Consider the following 27,203-nt stretch of genomic DNA (forward strand, 5'->3'; position numbering starts at 1 on the left):
TAGTAAGCAAGTTTGGTATTAATTTTATTCTATTTTCTGTATAACTTTAAGTACATAAAGGTTTATTTCCACAGGCCTCAGGAAATGGGTAGAAGTCACAGGACAATCTCTCTTCCCACCAAAAAAGTTGCATATTTTGGTAAGTGTCCTAGAGAGAAAAACTGTAATTTACCTTAGCAGTGCTGTGCAAGATGCTTACATAAGACCTAAAACCAGGCTACGGTGGAGATTTTCGTCCTTTGTTCAGGTGCCCAGACAGAAACCAAAAGCAGTTGAGCATGACGGGGCAGTGGAGGCAGTGAAGGTGGAGGACAGGCACCTAGCACGGAAGGAGGAAGGAATTCCAGATTTCCTTGGAATGGTGTGTTTTCCTTTTTTTTTTTTCTTGCTTAAGTCGTCTCTGTAGGAACGTGCTGGGCAGGGATCCCAGTGAAAGGAAGGGGCCAAGACTCCTTAAACTGGCCTGGGTGCAGGGCACTGCTGCAGCAGCTCACACCAGGAGAACCTACTCTCTCAGGTTCAGGCAGACCCAGGACGGAACGCAGAATGAAAGGAATGCTTACGGGAAACAATTTTGCTTGGAATGCTAGCTGGCCAAGCTTCAGCCTTTGGTCCGGTGCAACCCCTGCCTCACTTGTCAACAATGAAAAATTAGTTTGGTTAGAAGAATCAGCTAGAATCACACCAGCCTCTGCTACCTTCATGCTCATTGTTAGAAAAAGAAGTTGTGTGAACATTCTGATCTGTTAATCCCTGGGGACTGCTTTATTCTTCCAAAAGACTGTTGGTCAGATAGTCCCCAAAGGCTGAAAGCTAAAAACACACCAGTCCTGGTGTGCAGTTCCTTAAGAATGGACTGGTGGTGTGGTTGAGCCGATAGGGAAAAGCCGCACCTTCCTGCAGAAGATCAACTGACCTGCTCTCCCGCCCCAAATCTCAGCCTGAGGTATATTTCAGTGAAGGCAGGTAGCTGTGCTTCTCAAAGCAGAGAAGCAGTTTAAGAGCAGAAAGGTAGAGGAAATCTAGAAAAGAACCGTCTTGATAGAGATTTATCCCATGGTGTGAGGGAGAGGGCAAAGAACCCACTGGCACTTCGCTTATCCAGCAATTTCTGTCACTGTGGTGACCAACTTCTGCCCATTCCATAGGGTCTTGAACTGCTCAGGGATTGGGAATTCATTCTGCAAATAAAAAAACCACATTTCAATCCAAGCTACAAAATAAATTGGGATTAAATCTTAACACTTTCCTCCCAATGCCTGCTTCCACTAAACTCCTGGAGCAAGTAGGATGTTGTGAGAGCGAGACCAAACGTAGCAGCCTGGCCACGTAACTGGCAGCACATCTCGCACTACCTACCTCCCCTGCCACGGACATAACGGAGGAGCACTGCGGTGCAGGAATAAGAAAGGCCCCAAGGCCAGAGAGGCAGAGGTGTGAGTCTGTTTCCTACTGTTCCTGGATCAGCAATCTTGGGACGGACAGACCTGGGAGGCGCAGATAAGGACATATACGGATGCACGGCGCCAGTCCTATAGGGGACTATGACTCAATCCCATTCCTTGTTACTACCCTGAGCGTCTGCTCAACCTAAGAAAGGAAAGCCACCCTCCTTTGGAGCTCTACTTCAAGAGACTATCTCACACTCATGGGTGTTTGAGGTGTGTATTGCTAGGTTGGACCCACTCAGTGCAGAATGGCCATGAACTAGCTTTCTCCAATGCAAGAAATCTTCAGTCCCTCCTGTTTTTAGATCATACCACCAAAGAGATCAAGGAACTTACAAAGTCACCGCCTTCTGTAGGAATGAGGACATTCATCTCAGAAGATTTGGCACTGACTATCTCGCAATCCAGGGAATTCTTGCTCAAATAAACGTGGCAGCCGTCTGTTTTATTGATGGAAATGGTTGGCACTTTACCCATTACCTGCAGAGGAAACCAAGAAGCTGAGTCCCAATGGCTGAGGAGAGCAACAGTAAATTTCAGGAAAAAGCTTGCCCTGTTTCATGTGATTCAGCAACTACATGAAAAGCTCACAGGTACACAGCAGATACTGGATACCAGAGGTGGGTTGGGAATGGGTGCCGGAAAGGGCTCACTATAAGAGCCAACTCCTTTTCTGCCACCAAAGCAGCTCAGCTTACAGACTCAGTAGAATCAAATTCCCACCACAGCAACATCTGTGGGTCAGCCATGTCTTTCAGTTAATTCCTCAGGGACCAAAGAAAGGAGCCAAGATATCAAGTTACCTGAACTTTGACATCCCTACTATTGATTATCTCCACAATGCCCACCACGTCATCGAACACCAGACCGACTTTCTTACAGTTATCTAGAAGAAAGGGAGCAGATCAACAGTATAACTTTTTCACGTGGCTTGAACTCACGACCCCGAGATCAAGACCTGAGCTGAGATCAACAGTTGGACACAACTGAGCCACCCAGGCGCCCCATCAATAGTATAACTTTAAAGGAAGCTACTGTAGTAAATTTAAGAATCTTTAGGAATAGGGTAGGTATGGTTCCAGCCCTCTCAGACTCTAGGACAGAGCCTGCCTAGGACAATGACAGAAACTCACCTACTGTAATGGAGTTTATTTTGCCCTTGATTTGCAATGTCGTGTTGACACATTTGTATATGTAAGCCACCTGTTTGAGCTCTGTGTCATCAATCACCAGGTTGGGAATGTTCTCCTGATTTTCCTGTTAAAGAGATACCCCTTTTAGGAATCTCATCACTAATACACACTAGCACCGAAAACAAGCTGTCCCAAACTTTTGTTCTTCTAGTCTTAAGCCAGAACCCTGCATTCATTTGGCTGTGCTCTGTTTAAATCCCATCCCCACTTGCTTCCCGAGTCCTGGCATTTTTAACTCACCACTCGCCACTTCTTGCCCTCCAGTTCAAGTACAGCCGGCTCCTTCTTTGTGGTTGGTTTGGGGGATGGGCTGACTCCTGGTTTAGGTGCAGAGAATGGTTTGGGGCCACTTCGTACTGGACCACTCTGAGCCTTCAGGGCAGGGTTCTTATGAGTCTTCATGTCATCAGATACATGTTTCAGGGCTGTAGGAACAACAGCTACCTTGTGCCTGACCTTCATACCACGGCTTTGGGCTGAGGCAATAACCAACTTCTCTCAGTTTTAACAAAAACTTTGAAGCCGAAAGCCAAGGCCTTTAAGATGTTCTCTCACAGGCAGTTTTGGAGAAGTGCTTTTAGAATTTCCCTTCTACCCCATGGTTCAAATATACAGTTCCATTAAAAAAAACAAAAACAAAAACATGGAATGTGTATGAAAGGAATGGGTATGTGAATGCACAGAAAAAGATCTTGAAACACACATACCGAATATATATTCACAAAATATGTAGTTTTTAAAGCAACAGAAGAAAAAGTAATACGTGATAGTAAAGAAAATATGGTAAAAGGAAAGACACCTCACCCACAGCTGACCTACCATGCCCCCTACTCAGTGTTTGCATTTAAATTCCTACTGATAGAAGTTTTGTATTTGGTTATAACCATACACACTGTTAACAAGTTTGGTTTAACCAGTTAACACTTAAAAATTTTCTCATGTTAACCTACAGTTTCTAAAAATGTCTTTTTTCTTTTTAAGGAAAACATTCCATAGTCACCTGCTGCAGGCTGATACACCTCTTGCTTTTGAATATGGCCCAATCTAAATAACCAATACTGACTGGCCCTTTCAGCTGCACCATTCCTTGTGGCTGTGGTATAAATACTAGATTTCTTCTCCAACACTGCATGGTTCACTGTAGAAAAAGACTAAATGGCTGCATATCTCATTAGGAGGCCATACCATAGTTAACCATTTCTCTTACTGCTGGATATCTAGGTTGTTATACCATTTTTCGCTACTACAAAAAATACTATATAATACTTGTTCTTTATTTTAGACATTTTTATAGGCAGATTCCTACAAGAGGGCTGTATAATTTAGTCCTCTACCTGCTGCGTATAGGGTGTCTACTTTTTCTGTACCAACACTGGTAAATCTTACGCAAAATTTCCATGACTAATAAACATCCTCTGAGGTAGTTAACAACCCCCTACCCCCTGACACACACACACATACAATGACTTCCAAAAGAGACCGTGTGGTAACACCAAAAAGGCTCCAGGGTAAACTGCCAGCACTGTGCCTTGGTACAACAGGGTACTCTATATACGCCACTTAATATTAAACAACTTAACTATGGGGCAGAAGGGTTCCCTCAACTGTAATCACCCATTTCAGTTTCCATTTAAGCCAGCTTTGAGGTCCCTTTGGGCAACCTGAAGGACAGTGACACCCCAAATGAAATCTCCCATACACAAACCAGGGTTATGGTTTATAGATCGTCAGGTCTCTAGTTGGTAAGATCTAGCCCAAACAACTTACTGTACCAACTCTTCTTACCAAAATATTCACTTACCATGTGTGATACTCTCTCCCTGATTAATCTGCGCAAACAGTGCTGAGCGGGAAGCAGACTCATCTGAGCCTGAACTGGTGGGGACTGGTGGGGGTGGTGGACCTGGTGGGGGAGGAGGAGGACCTGATCCAGCAGAGGGTCCAGATGGCAATCCACTCAGTTCTTTTGCCACAGGCCCCTGGAATAATAAAGGCAGGTGACACAGCCATCCTCTCTTCCCCTCTGTACCCTTCCTAATAGGGTCTACATGTATTCAGGGACATGGGGTACCCACTGTAGCCCTTGATGCTTTGATTCATGCTCCCTATCCACACCCAGCTTGGCTTTATTCCCTCTTACCCTTTCCCAAGGATCCAACCCAGCTCCATTTTTCAACTTTCCCATCGTTCCTTGGGCCTCTACCTAATTCCAGCTCTAAGCCAGCTCTGTAAATCAACTTAGTGTGTCACAAGTACCTCAGCCTCAACAAGGTCAAGACTGTACAATCACCCCCTTGTTTCTATTTAAGTAAAAGACACTGCTATCCAAGCTTGACTGTTCAATCTTCTGGAGTCTTCCAACCCCCTCAATTCCATCAAATCTTTCTATTATCGTGGTTATAGCTTCTGCAAGTTCTTCTGTACCAACCCCTAGCACCATGAGAGCACTTCCACAGTCTGAGCACGAGCCCTTATCCCTAACCTATAAACTGAGACTCTCTTAAGGATAAGTCTGATCATTATCACTCTCTTGCTCAAATACCTATGATAGGTACTTATCACCTATTATTAAGTCTAAAAGTCATAATCAACCCTCCTTTCCAGCCTTTTCTCCCAAAAATCTGACTCTCTCCTTACTGAAGCCAGAGATGACCAATCTCTACATTTACTCTACATGTTACACGTACTCTGTTTAAGCTATGCTGTTTGCTAGCATCCCCATTTCTCCCACTTCTCACTGTTCTGTTCTTGAAAAAAGTCTCAGATCAGAGTATACCTGTTCAAAATACTATCTCTTCCAGTGAGACGCACGCTCCCTTTTACTCTGTAGTCTCTATCTTTGTATAGCATTTAGCTTGGTGACTTGACTTAGGATTTTTGTATTTCTATTTTTAAGCTTCTGGAGGGTTGGGATCATGTCACTCATTCTTCCGGCTGCCCGTGAGCCCAACCACAGTCTCTGATCTGTGTACTGAACCTGAGTAGGACTGAGTATTTCTTGATCCTTGCTTTCTGTACTCTTTTCTTTTTTCCCTTTTTTTCCTCCCCTTTTTCTTTCTACTCTCCACTGAAAAGACTAGCATTCCTTCTTGGACCTTGGTAGCAACAAAGTCTAAGAAACTTATATGGACCCCGTCCTGAAGGGATAGAGGGAGGGAGGGAAGACTCACTAACCGTTTTGCTCCAGGCCAGTCCGGTGGTATGGAACTCCTTAATGTAAGCCTGTAGCTCCGTCCATATACTCAAGTAAGCTTTGACCCAATCCACATGCTTCCTATCGCTGGGAGAATTAAAGAACTCATCACAGATGGCCAGGGTACATTACAATAGCGATTCCAGAGCCCCTCCTATCTGTGAACTGGTATTCTCCTGGCTCTGGCGTGGCTCTGCTCCATGGCAGCTTTTCTATCATAACTGAGCTTTATAGGGCGCCTGGGTGGCTCAGTTGGTTAAGCGTCTGCCTTTGGCTCAGGTCATGATCTCAGGGTCCTGGGATCGAGCCCCACATCGGGCTCTCTGCTCAGCAGGGAGTCTGCTTCTCCCTCTCCCTCTGTGCTCTCTCTATCAAATAAATAAAATCTTTAAAAAAACCCCAAGCTTTACTATTCTTTTTTAACCTATTCTATTACCCTAATTAGACTAAAGTCCATTAGGATAGGGACTGCAGATCATATCTCTTCCTATCTAGTATAGCAGTATTCCTCAAACTTTTTTAAGTATAGCAAAACCGTTTTTTCTAAGTAGACCTTAGGCAGAACATAATATACAAAACTAATAAAAGCAGACATTCTGTGCATGAAGCTGTGGTGGAGAGAAGGTTCCTCGGGCATCACTGTGGAACTCCAGGACTTCAAGAAACTTAACTGCCTTATAGCACAGTGCCTTATGTCAAAATATGCCCCTCCCACCAAAAATTTAAAACTTCCCTGGAGGAAATCATCATCATTAGATTATAGAAAGAGCACTGCACTATGGTTCAAGTCTCCCCTCTTCTTATATATTAGCTGGAAGACTTTCTGGCTATTTAGCATAAGACCTAATTTGCTCAACTGTAAAGTGTGGAGTTTAATGGTGGGGTAAATCAAAACACTGCAATGCTTAACTCCAGGTTGCTGGAAAGATCAAGGAAGTACCTGGTGTTCTGAAACTATTTCACACACATGAAGGCTATTCCTTCAGAGTAGTTACTCAACAAATGATTGATGGAAGAAAGGAAGGGTTTGGGTAATTATGCAGATGAGTGATAGCTGCCTGCAGTCACTCCAGCTCAAAACTAACAATGGAGAAGTCTGTTAGGACTGGTGAACATATGTGGTTAGACATACAATGACCCCCATGCCCCTTACTTGATACCTGTGCTTTGCCGAAACAGCCCTCCTCTCACTTTACGTAGTAAACTTCCTAGTAAATCTTACTGAACCTTTTGTTATGGGGCGAGTTAGAAATTCTCAACAAAGGAACAAAATCCACCTTGTCTAAACAGGCAAATTAAAGGGCATTCGTTGGGACACCTGGGTGGCTCAGTCAGTTAAGCATCTGCCTTCGGCTCAGGACATGATCGAGCCCTGCATCAGGCTCCTTGCTCAGCGGGGAGCCGGCTTCTCCCTTTGCCCCTCCCCCCTGCTTGTGCTCCCTCTCTGACAAATAAATAAAATCTTAAAAAAAAAATAAAGGGCATTCGTCCATTTTACCTCTAGCAAAACTTCCTAAACCTGAAAGGGTAAGGATTAGAAGACTAAAAGGAGCTCTACAAACCCTGGAGAAAAAGCAGAAGTGAAAGCAGAAACACTTCCTGCTTGCAAATGCAGTTTCTATGAGCCAGTATGTATCAAACTTTCCAGAAAGCAGCCCTGGGGTACAGAACCAACACAACAGCCTTAACGCCAAAGTGCTACTCCAGCAAGTAACCAGCTGGCTTGTCCCTGACCCCTTGAAAAAAGGCTGGACTTACACATCTTTGTACTCCTTGAGGACTCGGTTTGTATAAAACATGGCAGCATCATTCATTTCTTTCACATAGGGACCAGGCTTGGGAGCCTAGAGAAAGAGAAGTTGTCAGTGACTCAGAGCTTCTCCAGCTGTATCTCCTTACCGCTTTCATTCCATCCCTTCCCTCCCATGAAAGCTGCACTGCTCACCATAGCCACCCAACCCAGGGCTTGGATACTTTCGCTGACAGCTGACAAGTGATTGAACAACTTGCTGCCTCGGTTCTTCTCCCGGAAGGTTATCACTTCTTGGATCTGCTCTGAGATGGGTGCCAACAAATCAGAAAGCTTATTCTAGGGAAAGATGCAGGAAAAGATTCAGGTTAGTCTTTCTGCAAAAGCTTTATGTGTTGGGTCAACTCTGATTCTGCAGGCAAGAATTCTTCATGGGCTATAACGAACACCCAAATAAATTTTGAATTCATCCTGCACAGATTCATATGGCTAAAATATTGCTCATCCTCTCACTCTCCTCAAGCTAGATTTGGTGGTTCTTCCGGATCAGGACCCATACTCCAGCTACACCACAAAATTCTACCATTTCAGACACTTGTCTCTTTTCTGTTTCACTAATAAGAGATACTACCTCATTTCTGAGCCTTTACTCATGATGGTCTCTTCTTTTTCCATCTATCCAAATGTTCCTCAGGCTTCATGAGGAACAGCCCTCCAGCTCCAGCCACACTGGCCTCTTACAGCAGCTACTGTCAGCGTAACCAGTTCTGGCACCTTATCACACATCAGCACAACTATTAACGGACCCATGTATGTTTTTCAATATTTCTCATTAATTTTTCAAAGACAAGGGCTTTGTCTCAGCCCTCTTTTATAATCCTTATAGTCCTCAATACATTGCTAGCCATATAGCACCTGCTGAGCAGAGATCTGCTGAATCAAATGCAATTAGAGGGCTTGGCATTTGAACAGGCAGCTTAGCAAAATGGATGAATCTTGTGTTTCCATGTTTTATCCTTTCAGTTTTATCCTTCCAGCTCAGTTTCCTGAACATCTCAATTCTCAGATCTTAGCACGAAAACAGTCTAAAGCAGGAGTCGGCAAACTTTCTCTAAAGAGCCACACAGTAAATATTTCAGTCTCTGCAGGACATATGGTCTCTGCTGCAATTTCTCAACTCTGCCATTATAGTGCATAAAGCAGCAATAGACAATAGTTGAAAGAAGGGGCATGGCTGTGTTCCAAAAATCTTTCATTTACAAAAGAGATGGCAGGCCAGATCTGGCCTGGAGACTGTAGTTTACCAACACTTAGTCTAAAGCATGGGAAATATTAACAGTGTCTCAGCTGCCTAATCTGTTGGGAAAAGTTTGAGTTTGGAGAAAAGGTTTAGACAAAATACTTTAACCATTCAAGACAGATTAAGAATTAGAGTCTAATATATTTAACATTATCTTATACTATTTTTACGTTATTTAGGCATGCTGAGGGTCCAGGGGTTTTAAAAAAGCATTAACAGAAAGCCTTATTTTATTAACCTTCTGCCTAGGAAAGTCAAATGCAGAAAGAACAAATAGAATAAAGTCTTTGGCTCTGAGAAAAATCTACATTTTTTCTGATTTTCATACCTTGGCAGCATAAAATTTTGAGGTAGGAGTAAACTTAAAGGGAGCTCCCAACCATAGAAGGATGAGAGGAGAAGCAATACTTTAGGGGTTTTAGGATTTCCACAGCACCATTACTAAAGCCCAGTCACTGTGAAGCAAGAGAACCACTCTCTATGACTCAAACGGCTTAGAGGACAATATGATGAATTTGGCCTCAGTTGAGAGGTTAAAAAAGGTTGTCTACTGAGGGAAAAAGCAAGGTCCAGGAGTAAACTACGGTCCTAAGTAAAATGACAGGGAAAAAAACAAACAAACCACAGTAGAGTCCAATAAATACTCAATGGCACATTCTCATGCACTTTGAGTCTGACTATTTCTGGGACTTGGTGTGAACATACATGAGCCTGGAAGATCTATTTTAGCATGTTGTGATATTTAGCAGAAACTTCTCAACTTGTCCTGAGTATCAAACCACAAAGAGACCAACTAGCAGTGAACTTACGCCTGCAGGCTGCTGACACTGAGAGGCTGTAACCAAGAGAGCTCGCTCCAACTTCAGACCTGTGTGGACCATTTCCGCCTGCCAGAAAGAAGAATCACTTATCAGTGACACATTACAACTGCAGAGGGTCCTGAGAATAACCAGAAACCTCCACATTCATGTACTCTGGTAGCAACCCAGGCACGTCCTGTTCCTTTCCTCAGGTACTCTGGATTCCAGGGAGTGACAACAGAATTACATATAGCACTGTTCCTATTGGAACTCATCAGGGATACATATCCAGGAAATGAAGATAATCAAGGTGAGCCTTAGATGAAATCAGTTAGCAAATGTACATGCAGTGCGATATGAAGTGCACTGAAAAATCCCTCCTGTCTCTCATCACCAAAAGAGCTCTTTTCTCAAAAACTTGCAGAAGTAAAGGCAAAGGTCAAATTTATGCCTAAATTCTCAAGGTATTTACTTCTTTGGGTTAAAGCTATTTCTAAAAGGCTGGGTCATAACCCATTCAGATTTAAAAAAAAAAAAAAAGCGCAGTACAAGTAGGAGAAGCACTGCTTAGTGAAACTTATGACCAGTTACATATACATATTTCTTTTTTTTATTTTTATTTTTTTAAAGATTTTATTTACTTGTCAGAGAGAGAGAGAACACAAGCAGGGGGAGTGGTAGGCAGAAGGAGAAGAAGGTTCCCCGCTGAGGAGGTAGCCCTATGTGGGACTCGATCCCAGCACCCTGGGATCATGACCTGAGCTGAAGGCAGACACTTAACTGACTGAGCCACCCAGGCGTCCCATACAAATACATATTTCTTACTTATAGTCACGGTCAAAAGAGTTTAAGAAACATGAGGCTATAAGCACTATCTAAATACAAAAATTCAAATAAGGTAATCTATTTTTTCTAGATTTGCGTTTTTAGAACATACAAGTGATACGTGTTTTTAAATCTTTGCAAATGTTACACTGTATAAAGTAAAAATGCAAACCCTCACTCTTGTATCTAAGTCCCAGTCCTACTCAGTAGAGCTACACCACTGCCAACAGATGGTACATGAAAGGCTCAAAATAGTAATCTTCCAAAGATCAAGCAACCAGTCTTGCTGAAGGGTCAGGAAGATCCTAAACATGGTTATTGCTTACAGAGGATCACTCAGAGGACAAGCAGAAAGATTTTGGGTCCCAAAGAGAGATTCAGAATATATATCTGAGTGTGGGAGTGGTGACGATAGAGGTGGCAGCACATGAAGCAAGGTGGGTGGAGAGGCACCTGTCATTGCCTACTTCACATTCTTGCTGTGAACTAAGTGTGAAAATAACTCACATTAGCATAACTAATAACTATCATGCATAGTTTTATAAATGCTAAGTCATGACTATGACTCCTTTGAATAAGCCACCCTAGGCTTGGTTATATAACATGCTGGGGATCAGAATGGTAGAATGTTCTCACTATAAAGATGAACCAAGCCATATTTTATTTTATTTTATTTTATTTTATTTTATTTTTTTAACAGATCTTATTTATTTATTGTACACATATGGGGGGAGGGAAGGAAGGGGAGAAAGAATCTCAAGCAGCTCCTCGCTGAGCATGGAGCCTAATGCAGGGCTTGATCCCATGACCCTGAGATCATGACCTGAGCCGAAATCAACTGACTGAGCCACCCAGGCACCCAACCAAGCCATGTTTTATGCACCAAGCAAGTTATCAGTATAAAAGAAGCCCACGCAGAAAATGTGATAAAAGCAGAGGGCCTGGAAAAATCTGAGGAACTGTTCCAGCCTGGAGTGAGCTCCTCAATGAAGGTAAAAGAGAAGGAGCCAGGAGCCTCTCAAGGGGCTCTTAAACCAAGGAGTAGGATTTGAAGACAGCCACCGGTCCTTCAAAGAGGGAAAAAGGGGCAAAACATCCTTACATGTTTCTGCACATCTCCCCCAATCTCTTTACTGATCTTCAGGTACTCTGCCACAGGACCAGCAAGCAGTGAGTCAAATACTTGCACATATGGAGCTGCTCCTGCTAAAGACAGACACACCACAAAGAATCAGTCATGCACCAGAAAGATGATTTGTTAAAAAGCACTTCCACATGAAAGTGGAGAGGCAAAGTAATACAGTAAACAGAATATTGGAACATGAGTCCAGTACTACCACTAACTGACTGTGTGATCCTAAGTTCCTTTTCCTTTCTGAGCTTAATTTTCTTCACCTATAAAATGAAAATGAAAAAAAAAAAATCCCCTGAGCTCCCTTTTAGCTCTAACATTGTATGATTAATTTGGTGCATATGCAAAATAGGCTAATTTGCCAATCATTTGGACAGAGGAAATTTTAATATCACTTGTCACTCAACTTACACTAGAGTGGTTTTGCTAAAAAAAGAACAGGAAGTATCACACAAGCAGGAAGTTCTCATGTTAAAATAACCACAGGCCTCCCTGCGTAAGTCACTTCCTCCCTTATCTGTTCACAGGCAATGAACTTAGTAGATTAAGCATTTTGAGAAGTTAACTCCAAAGGAGAGAATACACTGTTGATAGAAAGCTTTCAGGCCAAGACGCTGTGTCTTCATTCAAAGTATTCTGCTGCGCTGTATACTGCTTACCTTTTGGAGCACTGTCTCCATGACAGTGCATGTCAGAGGCATGGGATACTGCCTCCAGGCGGCCAACTGCCCTCTCCAATCTTTCTACCAGATTTTGCATGTCAGCCATAATGTACCACCTGCTGAAAGAGATCATATGTCACTTGTTGTTTTAATAGTACATAGCACCTAAGGAAAAAAGACAGAATACTTGTGGGGTGAGGAGGATGCTAAATCTGAAGAACAGAAGTTAATAATACAACAAGATGAAAAATAGACTAACATATTTGCAAAATCATAAAGACTACTTTAAACAAGAGAGCTACCCCGAAAAAGGTGTTCAATGAAAGCAATATAGAATTTATAAATTTAATATATAATTTATAAAGTACAGTCACATATATTATCTCAGTTTGTGCCTCCCAACAACTATTCAGGAATGGAAGGTTAATTACTACAGTGTAGGGAGAGGAAACTTAATTACAGTGAAGTTAAATGACTTGCCTACAGTCACACAGCTAATTAATAGGAAAGCTAGCACTCAAATTTAAGTCTTCTAGCTCTAAGTTCAGGGTTTTTTCCTACAACATCCTGCTGCCTACATATGGAATGCCCCAAACCAAGATGAATAGGATATTTATTCTGCCCTCAATAATTTACAGTCTCATAGTGGGTATTTGACATGTACACACTAACAACTACAAACAAATAGAAAAAAAATGTTAAGGTGATATAAGAATGTTGCAGATAGAGTAACAGAATTTCAGGAAGGAGAAGAGCGTATCAGCTGAAAGAATCAGATAAGGATAGTATGGACATGCTGCCATTAAGCCAGGCTTCACAAATGAGGATGGTATGATCTGGACTTGCAGTAGGCAGACAGACACATCCAGAAGAGCTTTTTTCAGATCTTTCACAAGTACTAATTTATCTGAAATTAGTCTCACTCAAAGTCTAAATCCTAAAGAAATTAAGCTCTACCAGAAAAAGGAACTTCTCTGGCTTGTTCCCCATTATACACTACCATCTAGACCACTACTTGGCAAGTAGAAGGTGTTTTATTTATGAAGTTAATGAACCTGAAGCATAGCATCCCAAAACTCCAGAGGGGCAACTGTTCTGAAAGTTGCCCATACTATACACATAAATAATCATTGAATGTTTGCAAGACACACCCACATGAAATGTTTGAGGTGATAAGTGATATCATAAAAATAAGTCAGTGAAATTTCAGTCAAAGCCTTGACTTGGGAGAGATTCCAGTTCAAAACATTAATTAGTTCAGGTAACTGAAGCTAAGTGAGCTCAACACCCTTGAAATTGACTAAAATGACCATAGCAATTACAATTTCCTCAAAGATGACATTTCAGAAGATCTCAACCTAACACACTGTCCTCCCTGTGGAGGAGACAGGCAGCTTACGAGACAAAGTAAGGAAGACAATATATATAGTTTTTAATTTTTAAAAAGATTGTATTTATTTATTTGAGAGAGAGAAAGAGAGCACGAGAGGGGATGGGGAGGAAGGAGCAGAGGGAGAAGGAGAAGCAGACTCTGGTGAGCAGGGAGCCCGACATGGGGCTTGATCCCAGAACCCCCGAGATCATGACCTGAGCCGAAGACAGACACTTAACTGACTGAGCCACCCAGGCGCCCCAAGGAAGACAATATAATCCCTGTCCATTCTTTTCTGTGTATAGGCTTTGGTCTCTTTGGGCCTAGTGACTTGCCAGAGAATATTTTTGTTTGTTTTTTGTTTTTATCATAGAAAAAAATTTATCTGTTAACAGTATCTTTCACTGCCATTACATCTGAACAGGCTTTCAACTCTTTAAGACCAACCTTAATACAGCAACATTACAGGAGATAAAAATTTACATTTTTAAATAAGGATAGTAAAAAGTGAGAAAAATTTAATGCTACATTTGAATATCCGTGAAAAAATTTAACTAAATACTTTTGATTTTATTAAAGTATAAAATATCGAATTCTACATTTTTAAACACTATTATTTTAAAGAATCACTTATTTCTTTATACTGCCAGCATGTTTTCCATACTTCCACATATCTTGACATCTCAAGAATGTTTTGATTTAAGTAATCTCTACACCCAATGTGGGGCTCAAACTCACAACCTTGAGGATCAAGAGTCGCATGCTCTTCTGACTGAGTCAGCCAGGCACCCCAAGAATGTTATTTAAAAGAGAATCAGAGAAAAAAGTAAAAATGTGAACCAAATAAACCTTTTCATTCCCTGGCCTGGAGAAGTAACAGAAGTCTCCAAGTCTCTGCTCTTCTCACAAATGAAATAGACTAGAAGCAACCAATATATTCTCCCTTATGTTATATGCCACCATCACCTGAATACCCAAATTACTGACCGTTCTGGATACCGTCCAGGGACAGAGTCACATATAATCCACCACAGTCTATAAATCCCAGGGGAAAAGGCAAGCAATTCAGTAAACTCCCAAGCTATCTTCCATTAATAAATACCACCCATTCCAGGGGCACCTGGCTGACTCAGTCAGTGGAGCGTGTAACTCTTGATCTCAGGGTTGTGAATTCGAGCCCCATGTTGGGTGCAGAGATTATTTAAAAATAAAATATTTTTTCCCTTCATTTTTTTTTTTTTTAAGAGAGAGAGGACGTGCTCCCAAGTGAGGGGGGAGGGGGGCAGGAGGCAGAGGGAGAGAGAGAATCCCAAGCAGGTTCCAAGGTTCCATGCCCAGCGCAGAGCCTGATGCAGGGATCGATCTCATGACCCTGAGATCATAACCTGAGCCAAAATCAAGAATCAGATGCTTAACCAACTAAGCCACCCAGGCACCCTGTTAAAAATAAAATCCTAAAAAAAAAAAAAGGATACCACCCATTCTGTTATAAAACACATTCCTTCATATACAATGGATACTATAGGCTGAGGCTATTGTTAACATGGAAAACAGTACAAGTGTCTCTAATGGCTGCCAGGGTTGGTGAACACTTACCTATCTTAAAAGCTTAGTAAAAGCTTCATGAGATTTTAGATCCTTTTTTTCTGTACTTCACTTGGGACTTGTAAGCTTTCATTGCTAAACAAGCTACAGTTCTGCTGTCTAACTTAAACAGAATGTAAAAGGGTAATACAGCTATCCTTTACAGGTAATCTCATTCTACCATTAACCAAACAGGAGAACAGTACTTAGTTTTTTGTTTTTGGTAGAGGCAGGGTGAAAATGTGAGATGCTATAGGAAAAAATATCCAGAATTGAAGGGACCAAAAGACACACCTTGTCTCATTCTCCATCGCCACACACATATTCACTCTTCAGGTGGTCATGTCCACTCCCAAGTCTTCAACTAGCATTATCACAGTACCATCCAGCCTGCTTCCAGAGTGGCACCACAACAACCATCTAGAGACCAATGACTCCCAGAACAGCATATCCAGCTCAAGCCATCCTTCTGGAATTTATAATTTTAGATCCAGCTTCCTTCTAGACATCCCTACCTGGACGTCCAGAAAACATTTCAAACTGAAGTATCCAAAACAGAACTCATAGTCTTCCCACACCTCCCACCCCCAGTGTCTCAGAAGTCCAGCACTATCAGTCACCTGATTGACGAAGTTAGTAACCCAGAACTATCAGGCAACAAAGTATAGTGGTTAAGAGCATGGTCTTTAGAGAAGTCAGATAGTTTGAGGATTTAAATAACAGTACTCATTGGCACTGTGACTATGAGTGTTACCAAATTTTCTGAGCCTCAGCTTCCTTATTTGTATAATGGAGACAACAGTACAAAATCCAAAGGGCTGAAGTCAGAATAAAGGGGAAATACACTTGACCCTTGAACACAGGTTTGAACTGTGCAGATCCTTTTACATATGAATTTTGTACAGTACAGTACTATAAATGTATTTTCTCTTCCTTTGATTTTATTTTTTTAAAGATTTTATTTATTTATTTAATTGACAGAGAGAGACACAGCAAGAGAAGGAACACAAGCAGGGGGAGTGGGAGAAGGAGAAGCAGGCTTCCCGCCGAGAAGGGAGCCCGATGTGGGGCTCGATCCCAGAACCCTGGGATCATGACCTGAGCCGAAGGCAGACGCTTAATGACTGAGCCACCCAGGCTCCCCTTCCTTTGATTTTCTTAATAATATTTTCTTTTCTCTAGCTTATTTTAAGAATACAGTATATAATATATATAATACAAAATATGTGTTAATCAACTATTTATGTTATCATTAAGGTTTTCAGTCAACAGACAGGCTATTAGTAAATTTGGGGGAAGTCAAAAGTTATATGCTGATTTTCAATTGCACTGGGGGGTCAGCACTCCTGACCCCCATGTTGTTCAAGGGTCAACTGTGCATGTAGCAGTACTGGATCAGTGCTGAAAAACAGCAAGGACTCACTAAGTGTTAACTAAATAATATTGTTCCTTACTCCCCCAAATCTAATCATTCATCAAAATCCATAGGCTATATCTTGCTTATCTCCTGAATAGATAGATGCCCCTTGACTTCATCCTGATTGTCACAAATCAGGTCTTAATGACTTTGCCTAGATTACTGCAATAACCTCCTTGCCAGTCTCTCCTAATTACAGTAATACAACTTCTTGTTTATCCATTCTCCATACTACCACCATAATCTTTCTCAAATGCAAATGTAATTATGATAGTCTTTTTACTTAATAACATTCAGTACTCTCCCAGAGCATTCAGAGTCAAGTCCAGATAAGGGTTTCCATAATCTGGTCCTGCTTTATCTCCTACTACTCTCTTCCAGTTTTACCTCTTGCCACACCCTTCCTAAACCCACTGCAGCAAGCCAGGACTGCCTGCATTTTCCAGAAAGAATCATGCTTTCTCTCACTTCTGACCCTTCATGCTATCTACTCTGCTTGGTTGTTGTTCTGTCTCCTAGCTCCTATTTGCCTTTTAAGACTCAGCTAAAGTGTTACCCTCTCTAGGAAGCTTTTCCAGGTATGCTTTTCCTTCTCAATCTGCCTCCTCTCTAGAACTCCTATTGCCTTTTAAGACTCAGCTAAGGTACCACCTCCCCAAGAAGCATTTCCAGTTTGTGCTCCCATTACATTGTGCACTTATCGGGCGCCTGGGTGGCTCAATCATTAAGCGTCTGCCCTCGGCTCGGGTCATGATCCCAGGGTCCTGGGATCGAGTCCCACATCGGGCTCCCTGCTCAGCGGGAAGCCTGCTTCTCTCTCTTCCACTCCCCCTGCTTGTGTTCCTGCTCTCGCTATCTCTGTCTCTGTCAAATAAATAAAATCTAAACAAAAAAACCCCACAAAACATCGTGCACTTCTCTCTACCACACATTTAATATAATGGTTTAGAATCATTTATTTAATAGTTAAGAGGCAACTAGCCACTCTAAGGAAGGAACCATGTCTTTGTAATTCCAGTAGTAGTAGTAGGCACTATAAATATAGTAGGCTAATAAAGGTCCTTTACCCTCTCCCCTCAAAACAAGTCTGGTTGTCTCTTCTCTGACAAATCTGGAGAGATTTTTATTCCCCCAGGATCTTACAAATATCCCCATCTGTCAAATAAATGCTACCTTCTTGGACACAAATCACAATGATAAAGAGATCTTCAAACCAAGTACCATAAAGAAAATAACCTTATTAGTCATATAATATTAATTAAAAATATTACCTTACAGTTTTAAGTGCTTTACATCATCAATCTGTTGCTTCTCTTGAGACTTAAAATATTATGGGGTCTGTTAAGAAGATACTGATCCCCACCTTTAGAATGAAAAAACTCACAGAACTTAAAAAGCCTGCCAGATATGGAACAACCTGTGAGTAGAGAACCTAGACTCCGAGCACAAATGTTCTGAATCCTAGTCTGAGGCTCTTCCCACCACTCCACATGGCTTTTAAGCAATTAAGTGACTATGTGGTTCATCACAGCATCCAGCCCCTACTACTTGCTGAGCACAGCATTGTGGGTTCAAGGCCTCTTCATGGTGTCTTTAGTTACATTATTAGCAGCTTTCAATTTCTCTGCTTTCAGTTTTCTCCACGGAGGCCAATATTTCTTCATAGGCTAGATGACACTATTTGGAAGGCAAATGTTTAAAATAAGGCTTTTCCACAAGAATTTAGAAGTGCCAGAGTAGAAAATTACAGCTCTGCCTGATCTTGTTGTCATTTCTGATTGACAATAGCCAAGAACCAAGTGTTAGCTTCCATAAATGAATGTACAGATTCCCAACTATCTAAGTGTTCATCATAAAACCTTCAAAAAGAGAGGCAGTCCTAATTACAGAAGTCTAAGGAAAAAAACTAGGATTCAGGGGACCAAGCTTTGAGTCCCAACTCTGCCATGTATTCACTGTATAACCACAGGGCAGTCATTTAATAATGGGTCCTCACCTGGCACACAGAGATGGAAGGATCAAAGGAGATGAGTTATTTTGGGAGCCTTAAAATGCAGTTCAAATGTAAAATGTTATCACTGCACGTGGTGTGCTAGAAGACAGGTTCCAGGAGGATGGGAATTTATCCATTCTCCTCCTCCGACCCAGCCCCACCATTTCGCAGCACCTAGAACAACCTGGCACACAAAAGATGCTCATAAAATCAAAGTGCTTAGCACTGTACTTAGCAGCTACTAAAAACAGAAGACATGTGGCCCCTGCCCTCCAGAAACTTTCATTCTAATTGGGAAGACCAACACAAATGAAAATGCCAATGGAATAAATAATGATGACTACATTTTTTAAAGTTCTGTTAGAAATTAGGAAGAAAACTTGTCCTAATTCCCGGTAAATTAGGAAAAGTTATAGCATCAGCCTATATACTAGAGCTTTTTCTTTGCAGAATGTGTATGGTTCTGAATGATACAGTATAAATGACTATACGCTCTGAGAGTTGAGAAGAAATCAGTGAGGACTGGAGATAGTCAGGAGGAAAGTGGGGCATCTTGATGGAAAAAGTAAAAGAAAAAGGGAAGACACTCCAGAGCAATCAGAAGCAAGGAGGAGAGAACACGAAGGCTTTGTATATAAAGTGTGAGTAGGTTAACCTGCACAGAGCATCAAGTGTCATGAAAAATAAGGCTGGATAAGCAAGCCAGACCAGGTTATGAAGGGCACTGAAAGCCAGGCAGTATCTGAATCTGATGTTGCGATAAATGTGAAGCTGTTTAAGCATTTTGAGTAAAGGAATAATATGATGAAAGCAAAATTTTTACAGATACTGTCTGATAAACAGAATGCGATTTGGAATGGGGAAGATATTAAGGTCTAGGTTAGGTTGAACCAGGAAGCTATTAGGGTCTAAGTAGGTTGAAATGCTGCTGTTCACCAAGCTGTAAAGTAAGAGGGCTGCTGAAAAAAAATTTTTTTTATATTTGAAAGGAAAAAAAAACCCACATTTAGTGTCCAGCCAGATATAGAAACAAACAAAAAAAGAATCAATTAACCTACAAATAATCAGTTTAAGGTAACTAAGTGACCAGTACCTGAATTAAGTGGGAATAGAAAAGAATGGACAGGTTTTCCTGTCCCAAGGGAATTAGCAGGAGAAACAAAGCTGCCTTCAGTTGAATCACTGGCTCTCAGGATTAGGAGGGATTCTAGAAATCATCTTGTAAAACACCATCTGATGCCAGAACAATCCCTTCAACATCCTCAGCAATTAGTCAGGTAACCGCTGTTCAAACACCTTCAGTGTAGAGAACCCGAGACTTCTGGAGGCAGCCCATTCCATTCAGACAGCTCAAAGTATTTAAAAATTCTTCCTTATATGGAGGCAAAATCTGCTTCCCTGCAACTTCCACCCACTGATCTTGGTACTGCCCCTGGAGGTCATACAAAACAACTGTGCATTAAACATAGAACAAGTACTAACTGTGTGGTACTAACTATTGGGTACTGTAGCACTCAGAGAAGGGAGTCAAAGATGACTCAAATTGCAAATCCAGGGATTTAAGAGAATGATGACACTATAGGCAGAAACAGGTTTCTGGCACGTATTAGGGCAAGAAGATGAGGTCAGTTTTGGATAAGCAGAGTCTGAAGAGGAGATGAAGCTTCTAAGTGGACAAGTATTTAGAAATAAAGCTTGGGGAAGGATCAAGGCTGGAGACTTTACAAGTTACTGGCAAAGAAATATCACAAAGTCATGAGAATGAATAAGCTCTTGGAGGGATATCACGCAGAGCAAAAAGAAAACTATGCGGTTGATTCTCCAGCAATTTCTTTTGTGGTCCGAAACCAAGAAAAATCAGAAATGGCTAGTGACTCCTGACAAAGCTGCTTCACAGTCTCATCATTCCAACAATTCAAACAATCCAATTCCTTCTGCCTATTCAAGGAAGTTGTTCAGAAGTAAATGGAACCAGGTTTACTCCTAAAGTTCTTGTCTCATCTCAACCAGGCGATTAAGCCACTGGTCTACCTGAGTTGGAAGCTGCTATGCTTAAAATGTTTTCGACTTTGTCTGTTGCTGTTCCTCTAAGTCATACCCTTAAGGAAAACTGAAAAGCAGCTATACAAGTCTGCTCGTACACGATGACAGCGCAACTATGATAACCCAACTGATCTGCTTCAAAATGCTTCATTTGGCCTTGACTTTTTAATTCTGTTCCTGAGATGGCATCCTAAGAAAATAATACGAATGTGGGAAAAGTTATGGGTAGAAGATATTCACTGCAGTGTTAACTTAGACTTCTACTGGGGCGCCTGGGCAGCTCAGCTGGTTAAGCGTCTGACTCTTGATTTCAGCTCAGGTCTTGAACTCAGGGTTGTGAGTTCAAGCCCTGTGTTGGGCTCCATGCTGGGTGTGGAGCCTACTTTATTTATTTACTTATTTGAGAGAGAGAGAGAGAGAGAGCAAGTGCACAAGGGGCGAGGGGCAGAGGGAGAGGGAGAGAATCTCAAGCAGACTCTGTGCCAAGCATGGAGCCCAATGTAGGGCTTGATCGCACAACCCTGGGATCGTGGCCTGAGCCAAAATCAAGAGTCAGATGCCCAAATAACTGAGCCGCCTAGATGCCCTGTGGAGCCTACCTTAAAAACAAACAAAACAAACAAACAAACAAAAAAACCTTAGACTTCTACTTACAGGGGAATAGCTAAATGCACTGTGGAAAAAGACTTGAAGAGAACACAAAATTTACAATATTTGTCACATTAGACGTGATGGGGTTTTGGACAATTTACCCATTTATCCAAACCTTCTTTAACATAGCTAGATAATTTCTTTATACTAAAACTAAAACAAAACCCAGCTTCACTTGGATATCTCTCCTAAGGTACCACGAAGCTATAAGGCATTAGGTAGTTCTGCTCCTAACAATATAGAATTAGAGCCTAGTTCTCATCACTAGGCCCTAGTATGTCACAAAGCCAAACCTAGACATGCTAACAGGAGACATTTATGAACTGGTTGTTTTAACCCAGAAACCAAAGAACAGATACCACTTTGCCCCAGTAAAGATGCCATCAAATCTAACCCAAATCAGGAGCCACTGTTCTTGCCCAAGCATTTGGTTTCACTGAGGGAACCAATGATATTTAGTGTCTGAGTCACTGCCATCTGAGGTTTAGATTAAAAGAGAAAGGCCTATCTTCTAGGGAGGGAAAGAATCCAATCCAGTATCAGCATCTGTCTCCGGTTCTGTCCCCTATCTGAAATTCCAGGAGTAAAGCTAGTTAGAATGTGTAAGCTGAAGTCAGACTTAGGAACTAGCTGTTTCAATGGCTGGGGCAAATAAACAACTTTATGTGGCCATGGGTTCCCCCCTCTCTCTTATATTTAAGGAATGTTATGAAGATTAACTGCATAAGAGCATTCAGCAGAGATCTTTTACCTGTATAAGGAATAAGTGCATTGGCTGATTTCAGCTGTGTAGCTGCACAAAGATCTAAGGATGCCGTTTGTCCCTAGCCATGATTCAGCTACAGCTAGAGATATGAAAAAATATGTGACTGTTAAGTCTATAATTAAACTTAAGTATAGGAATTTTAAATGACCTCTGCAGGAAAAAAACAAAAAAACAAAAAAAGCAAGCTCACTCCTTCCACGAAACATTTCAGCTATATTTTCCAGTCAAATGGAAAAGTTTAACACTGCAGGTCTGGTAATACAAGGCAAACAAAGCTTTATTATAGCCAAGGAATATTTTTAGAGTTTTGATTCTTTTTATTACGTTTACATAATGGTATATCAAAAAAGAAAGTTTCATGGTGAATGCTGTAGTTGCATTAATTTAAAGATAATTCAACTCTAACAATTTAATCAATTAAAATAAACAGAGTACCAACATCATAAACTATAAGCAATTTAAAATAAATGGTAATCCCTGTTCACTAAACCAAGCTGTCTAAATACAGGCACCATGAACATAACAGGAATTTATATATCCAGTACAAGGGATATATAAATATGCTGACTTGCACTGCCAACCCAAAGCTTTCTTCTAGTGAGTGCCTAATCACAGGTACTCTATCAAGATCACATCCTCTGAGGAAAACCAAAAAGGCAAGTCCTTCAAGTACCACCCAGAAATTCCTTGAATAAACAATAATTCTTGATGCCTCAGTGAAAAATGATTCATTCACTACAGGATACCCAGTGCTTATCATGTGCATACATTGTACTAAGCATGGCCATGAAGCCTGCCCTAGAAAATTTAGTTGGAGAGATAAGACACTGCATAACATAGTTATGATACTTTCCAAAACGGTAGTTCTCAATCAGGGGCAATTCTGTCCTCCAGGAGACATTGGGCAATGTCTGGAGACATTTTTGGTAGGCACAACTGAGCAAGTGCTACTGGTATCCGATGGGTAGAGGCCAGGGATACTGCTAAAAACCTACAATGTACAGGTAGGACAACCCCACAATGAAGAACCATCCAGCCTAAATGTCAATTGTGCCAAAGTTTCTAAGAAACCCTGTTCTAGTATAATAAGGAGCAAAAGGGAAGCGCAAGAGGTATAAATAAAATGCTAATGTAGTAGTTTAGGACTTTGTAAATTAGAATGTCAATCTGTATCATCTAATGAAAATTAAGGTAAGAGTCTGTCTGTGGAGAATTTTGTAAACTGGACAATGGAGTTTAGATTTGATTCTTTAGGAATATGAAGCCAGGTCAGGATAAGAAGACGAAAATGGTTCTTTTTAAAAGATTAGCCTGGTTATGGTAGAGAAGGTGAAATTTAAGTATGAAAGCCAGGTTAATAGAAAGTAAAAAAAGAAACTGATGATGACAATTCAAAGGGATAATCACCAGGACTGGGTAAGATATAGCTTGAGGATCCTCAGATTTCAAATCTCAGAATTAAATTTCCAACCAGAGGGTTCAACCTCCAATGACACTTTGCATTTGCTCGGTTAAGTAAAACACATCTTTGACCCACAATGCTTCACAGAAAACTGAAAGGAGGAAGTCACTTTTTAAAGGCTTAGTCCCTGGTTAAAAAAATAATTGCAACGTATGTATGTATAACCAAGAAAAGGGGTGAGAAAAAAAGATTGCTCCTCAAATTGGAAACCAAGCATGTTACAAATTAAACAGCTAACTTCTCAGAGCAAAAATACGCTTACTGAAATTTAACAATACCACCACTTTTGGTTTGCATGACAGGTTGTACTTGACAAAGTACTTTCACTGCTACCATTTTATTTAAACTCCTCTCAGACATAAATTATGTCCACCTGATTGATGAAGTATTTCTAGTGAAGAAAAAGGTGGGAAATTCCTACAGAAATTTCTTTATGCTGGATCAACACAACTCAATAAACAAACTGCCAACCACAGAATAAAACCCAAACACATTCAAACAAGGCATCAAAAGCCCTTCCTAACTTGGCAGCCATCTATCTACCTTTTTTTCTGGTCTGGTCTTTTGCTGCAAACTCCAGGCAAACTCCAATACTTCATTGAATGTAAGCCCTTTCCTGCCTCCACATCTTTGCTCTTGGCTTCCTCTAGCTGGGACACCTTATCAGACATCCTTGCCTGGATGTGCTGCAAACACCTCAAATAAAATATGTCCAAAATTCATTTTCTTTCCATGCTACCTCCCCAACTTACCCCTCTCCTATTACTTACCCTAGTGAATGGTACCATCCAGTTCCCTAAGCCAGAAAGCCAGGCATTCATCCTAGACTACTCCTATTTCTTCATGTCCATAAACAATTAGCCTCCAATTCTATGGATTCCATCTTTTAAATACTGCTCAAATGTGATCCCTCCTTTCCTTCCCACTGTCACTGTCTTAGGTCAAGCCATGACTATGGCAAAAGCTTCCCAACACTGGTCTACTTCACCATCATGTCCCTTCCAACTTGACAAACTAAACTTTCTAAAACATAAATCTGACCACATCATTTTCCTACATAAAACCCTTCAAAGCATCCTCACAAGCTTTCTAAGATCCACATTATTCAGCATGATTTACAAGGTCCTTCATATTTGACCCACCACTTCCCACTCCTTCACTTCTCCATGCATTACTGAAATTTCAGTCACACTGAACTAGTCATGGTCTTTCGCATGTCCAGATCTCCATGTCCTTGCTCTCTTTGCCTGTAAATCCCTTTTCCAGATTCACCATATGGCTAAATAAGTCCTCCTAGACTTATCCTCCATTTCCTCCTCAAAGCATAGATACCCGGCTCAGGTATTCCTCCTCTATTCTTGCATAGCCCTGTGCTCGCACAGTGCATTGACGGTAAGCCATCCCCAACCTACCCCAGCCCGCATGGTAACAACTATATTCCTAGCCACCAGGGCCAAATGCCTCATTTAATATGTGCCTCAAACATATTAAGGGCTCAATGAATGAGTGGTGAATGATGAATGTGCTGGGCTGTCCTGTTTTTCACTTGAACAGGGATCCCTACAAAGAGCTTCAACTAACACAGTTCTGATACTAACCTCTGCCTTAAAAGGTTCTCACCCTCTCTTCATCAAGCTTACTGCTATTTATCCTTCAAAATTCACCTTAAATTCTGCTCCGCAGAAGGGATTTTCCTGAGCCCCAAGTTATATATTTCCATAGTACCCTGTTCTTTCCTAACACTCCTCACATTTATAATTACTTCTTAAACGTCCCTGCAAAAACTGTTAGCTCTATGTGGGCAGGGTCTGGCTTGTTTTGTTTCAAAACTGCATTCCCTGGATATGGCAGTGCCTGACTGAATAAACAGAATTTGTTACACTGAATTTAATCCTGTGAGGTAAGCAGAGATCTCTACTTAAAAGATGAGAAAAATGAAGCTCAAGGAAGTTAAATAATGCATCTTATGGCTACAGATACTTAGCAGTGGGGCCAGACCAAACCTGAGCCATCTGATTTCAGGTCCAGAAGTATGCAACACCTTCAATAAAGTTTTTTTTCCTTTTCCTTTCAGAAAAGGAGCAACGGACCTGGAGAAATGAGAGGCTACCTGACTGCAAATACAAAGACCTGTCCCACTCTCTTTTGAAAAACTCCCCAGGCATTCCAAACAGGTTGCATTAAACAAAAAACCAAAACAAACAAAAAAAACACGCAGCGGGTGGTCTTTAACCTGCAGCTGCCCGCGAGACGACACCGACCGGAAGACCACTCAAGAGGTAGAGAGAGGTTCCTGGGAAATAGTCGTAGGAAGGAACTGGAACTGATGATCTAAGGAATTGAGGTCTTGATTCCAATTATTTCCCTCACTCTCTATTAGATCGTAGACAAGCCTCTTCGTCCCGGGGATCAATTTACCCATCCGTGCAATGGGGACGAGATGGGGGGGGATACACTCTAAAGTGTCGCTGGTTCCTTAAGAATGCCTACGTCTGGGCACCTTAGGAAACAGGCCCCCCTGAGGCCGACAGCCAGGACTGCGAAATCCAGCGGACGGGCCTCCCCACAGGAGCCCGGCTCAGATGGTCACCCCAGCCCCACCTCAAGAGACCGCGCCCAGGATCCCGGGTCGGCCTAACGGCCTCCGCTCGGGCCCTTTCAGTAGGGCTCGCCACGCGCGCGAAGGCCGGAAGGGCCATTCACAACGCCAGGGGCCGGTGGGCCGCGGAGTGGACCCTAGATCCTACCCGGCCGCGTACCCTCACCTCAGAGTTCCGCCTCACCTCCCGACTACGATCAGCCGCTCTCCACTTCCGGCAAGAACCGCCCAGCAATCTTCGCGCGACCCACTTCCGGGCCCTTACTGGGCGCGGCACCCCCACCGGAAATGGACGGCCGCTGAAACGCCGCGGTGGAGCAGAGACCGGGAAGGAAGTCTGGCCGCCCCGCTCGTGGCTCCGCCCCCTATTCTCCATGCCGGGAAGGGAGAATCCTCACTAGACCCGAGGGCACATGGGAGAGAGTTCCGCCCCCAAAGCGAAAGCGGCCGGGGGAGCGCGCTCAAGGGTAGGCCACGCCTCTCCGCCAGAATCGTCCAGGCCAATGAAGGGCCGAAATTACCGGCTAAGCTCCACCTCCGGAGAAGGAGGACAGGTGAGTGGTTAATTAGTGCTCCTATCACTGTGCTCTCAATGGCAGGGGCCGGTGCCTTATCCTCGCAGTAGGGAAGGGGTCTTGGAGGCACTGGGAGGCAGGATTCTCTGAGGCCGAGAATCCCGGACAATCGTCTATTCTCCAAGGAGATCGAAGCTAAGCTCCGCCTCTTTGGGCGTGCGTACCTCAGTTTCCCCGTTTGTGACGAGGGGAGGCCTTTGGTCTGGACAGTGTTCTGGGGGTACCTGCCGAGGCTGGTGTGGCGGGGGAGGGGTGGGTCGGTGAGGGCGCGTGGGCCCAGCCCTGGATTTCGGGGCGTATCCGCCATCACCCCGCTCGCTCTTCCTCCGGGCTGGGAAGGTGGAGGCTCGCCCCACTTCCTGTTTGTTCCGTGTGCTCTGTGACCATAGATGGTCAGGTCTGGGGCCGCGCGGAAGCCTCCGCCCCGCGGTTTTGGAG

The 27,203-nt window shown here is 42.3% G+C and overlaps 1 protein-coding gene across 12 annotated transcripts; it reads right to left on the bottom strand.

The window, feature by feature from the left end:
- On the bottom strand, positions 1-26,491 carry CAP1 (cyclase associated actin cytoskeleton regulatory protein 1). Of its 12 annotated transcripts, none has more exons than XM_073902837.1 (13): positions 26,375-26,491; positions 12,301-12,419; positions 11,612-11,712; positions 9,694-9,771; positions 7,780-7,923; positions 7,593-7,678; positions 5,816-5,921; positions 4,443-4,620; positions 2,882-3,066; positions 2,582-2,705; positions 2,252-2,334; positions 1,785-1,928; positions 1-1,181 (listed from the first exon to the last, which is right to left on the bottom strand). In XM_073902837.1, exons 2-13 carry the CDS (start codon positions 12,407-12,409, stop codon positions 1,098-1,100), a joined length of 1,422 nt encoding a protein of 473 aa, XP_073758938.1. In that variant the 5' UTR covers positions 12,410-12,419; positions 26,375-26,491; the 3' UTR covers positions 1-1,097. The 12 variants fall into 12 exon arrangements, with proteins under 12 accessions (XP_073758938.1, XP_025712196.1, XP_025712197.1 ...); XM_025856411.2 differs by having other exon boundaries at positions 11,612-11,715; XM_025856412.2 differs by having other exon boundaries at positions 26,357-26,484.
- Between the last annotated feature and the right edge of the window lie 712 nt (positions 26,492-27,203).

The sequence above is a fragment of the Callorhinus ursinus genome, unplaced genomic scaffold (assembly GCF_003265705.2).
Source record: "Callorhinus ursinus isolate GAN/ISIS: 27379988/994484 unplaced genomic scaffold, GSC_fseal_2.0 scaffold18, whole genome shotgun sequence".
In the NCBI taxonomy this organism is placed as follows: Eukaryota; Metazoa; Chordata; class Mammalia; order Carnivora; family Otariidae; genus Callorhinus; species Callorhinus ursinus.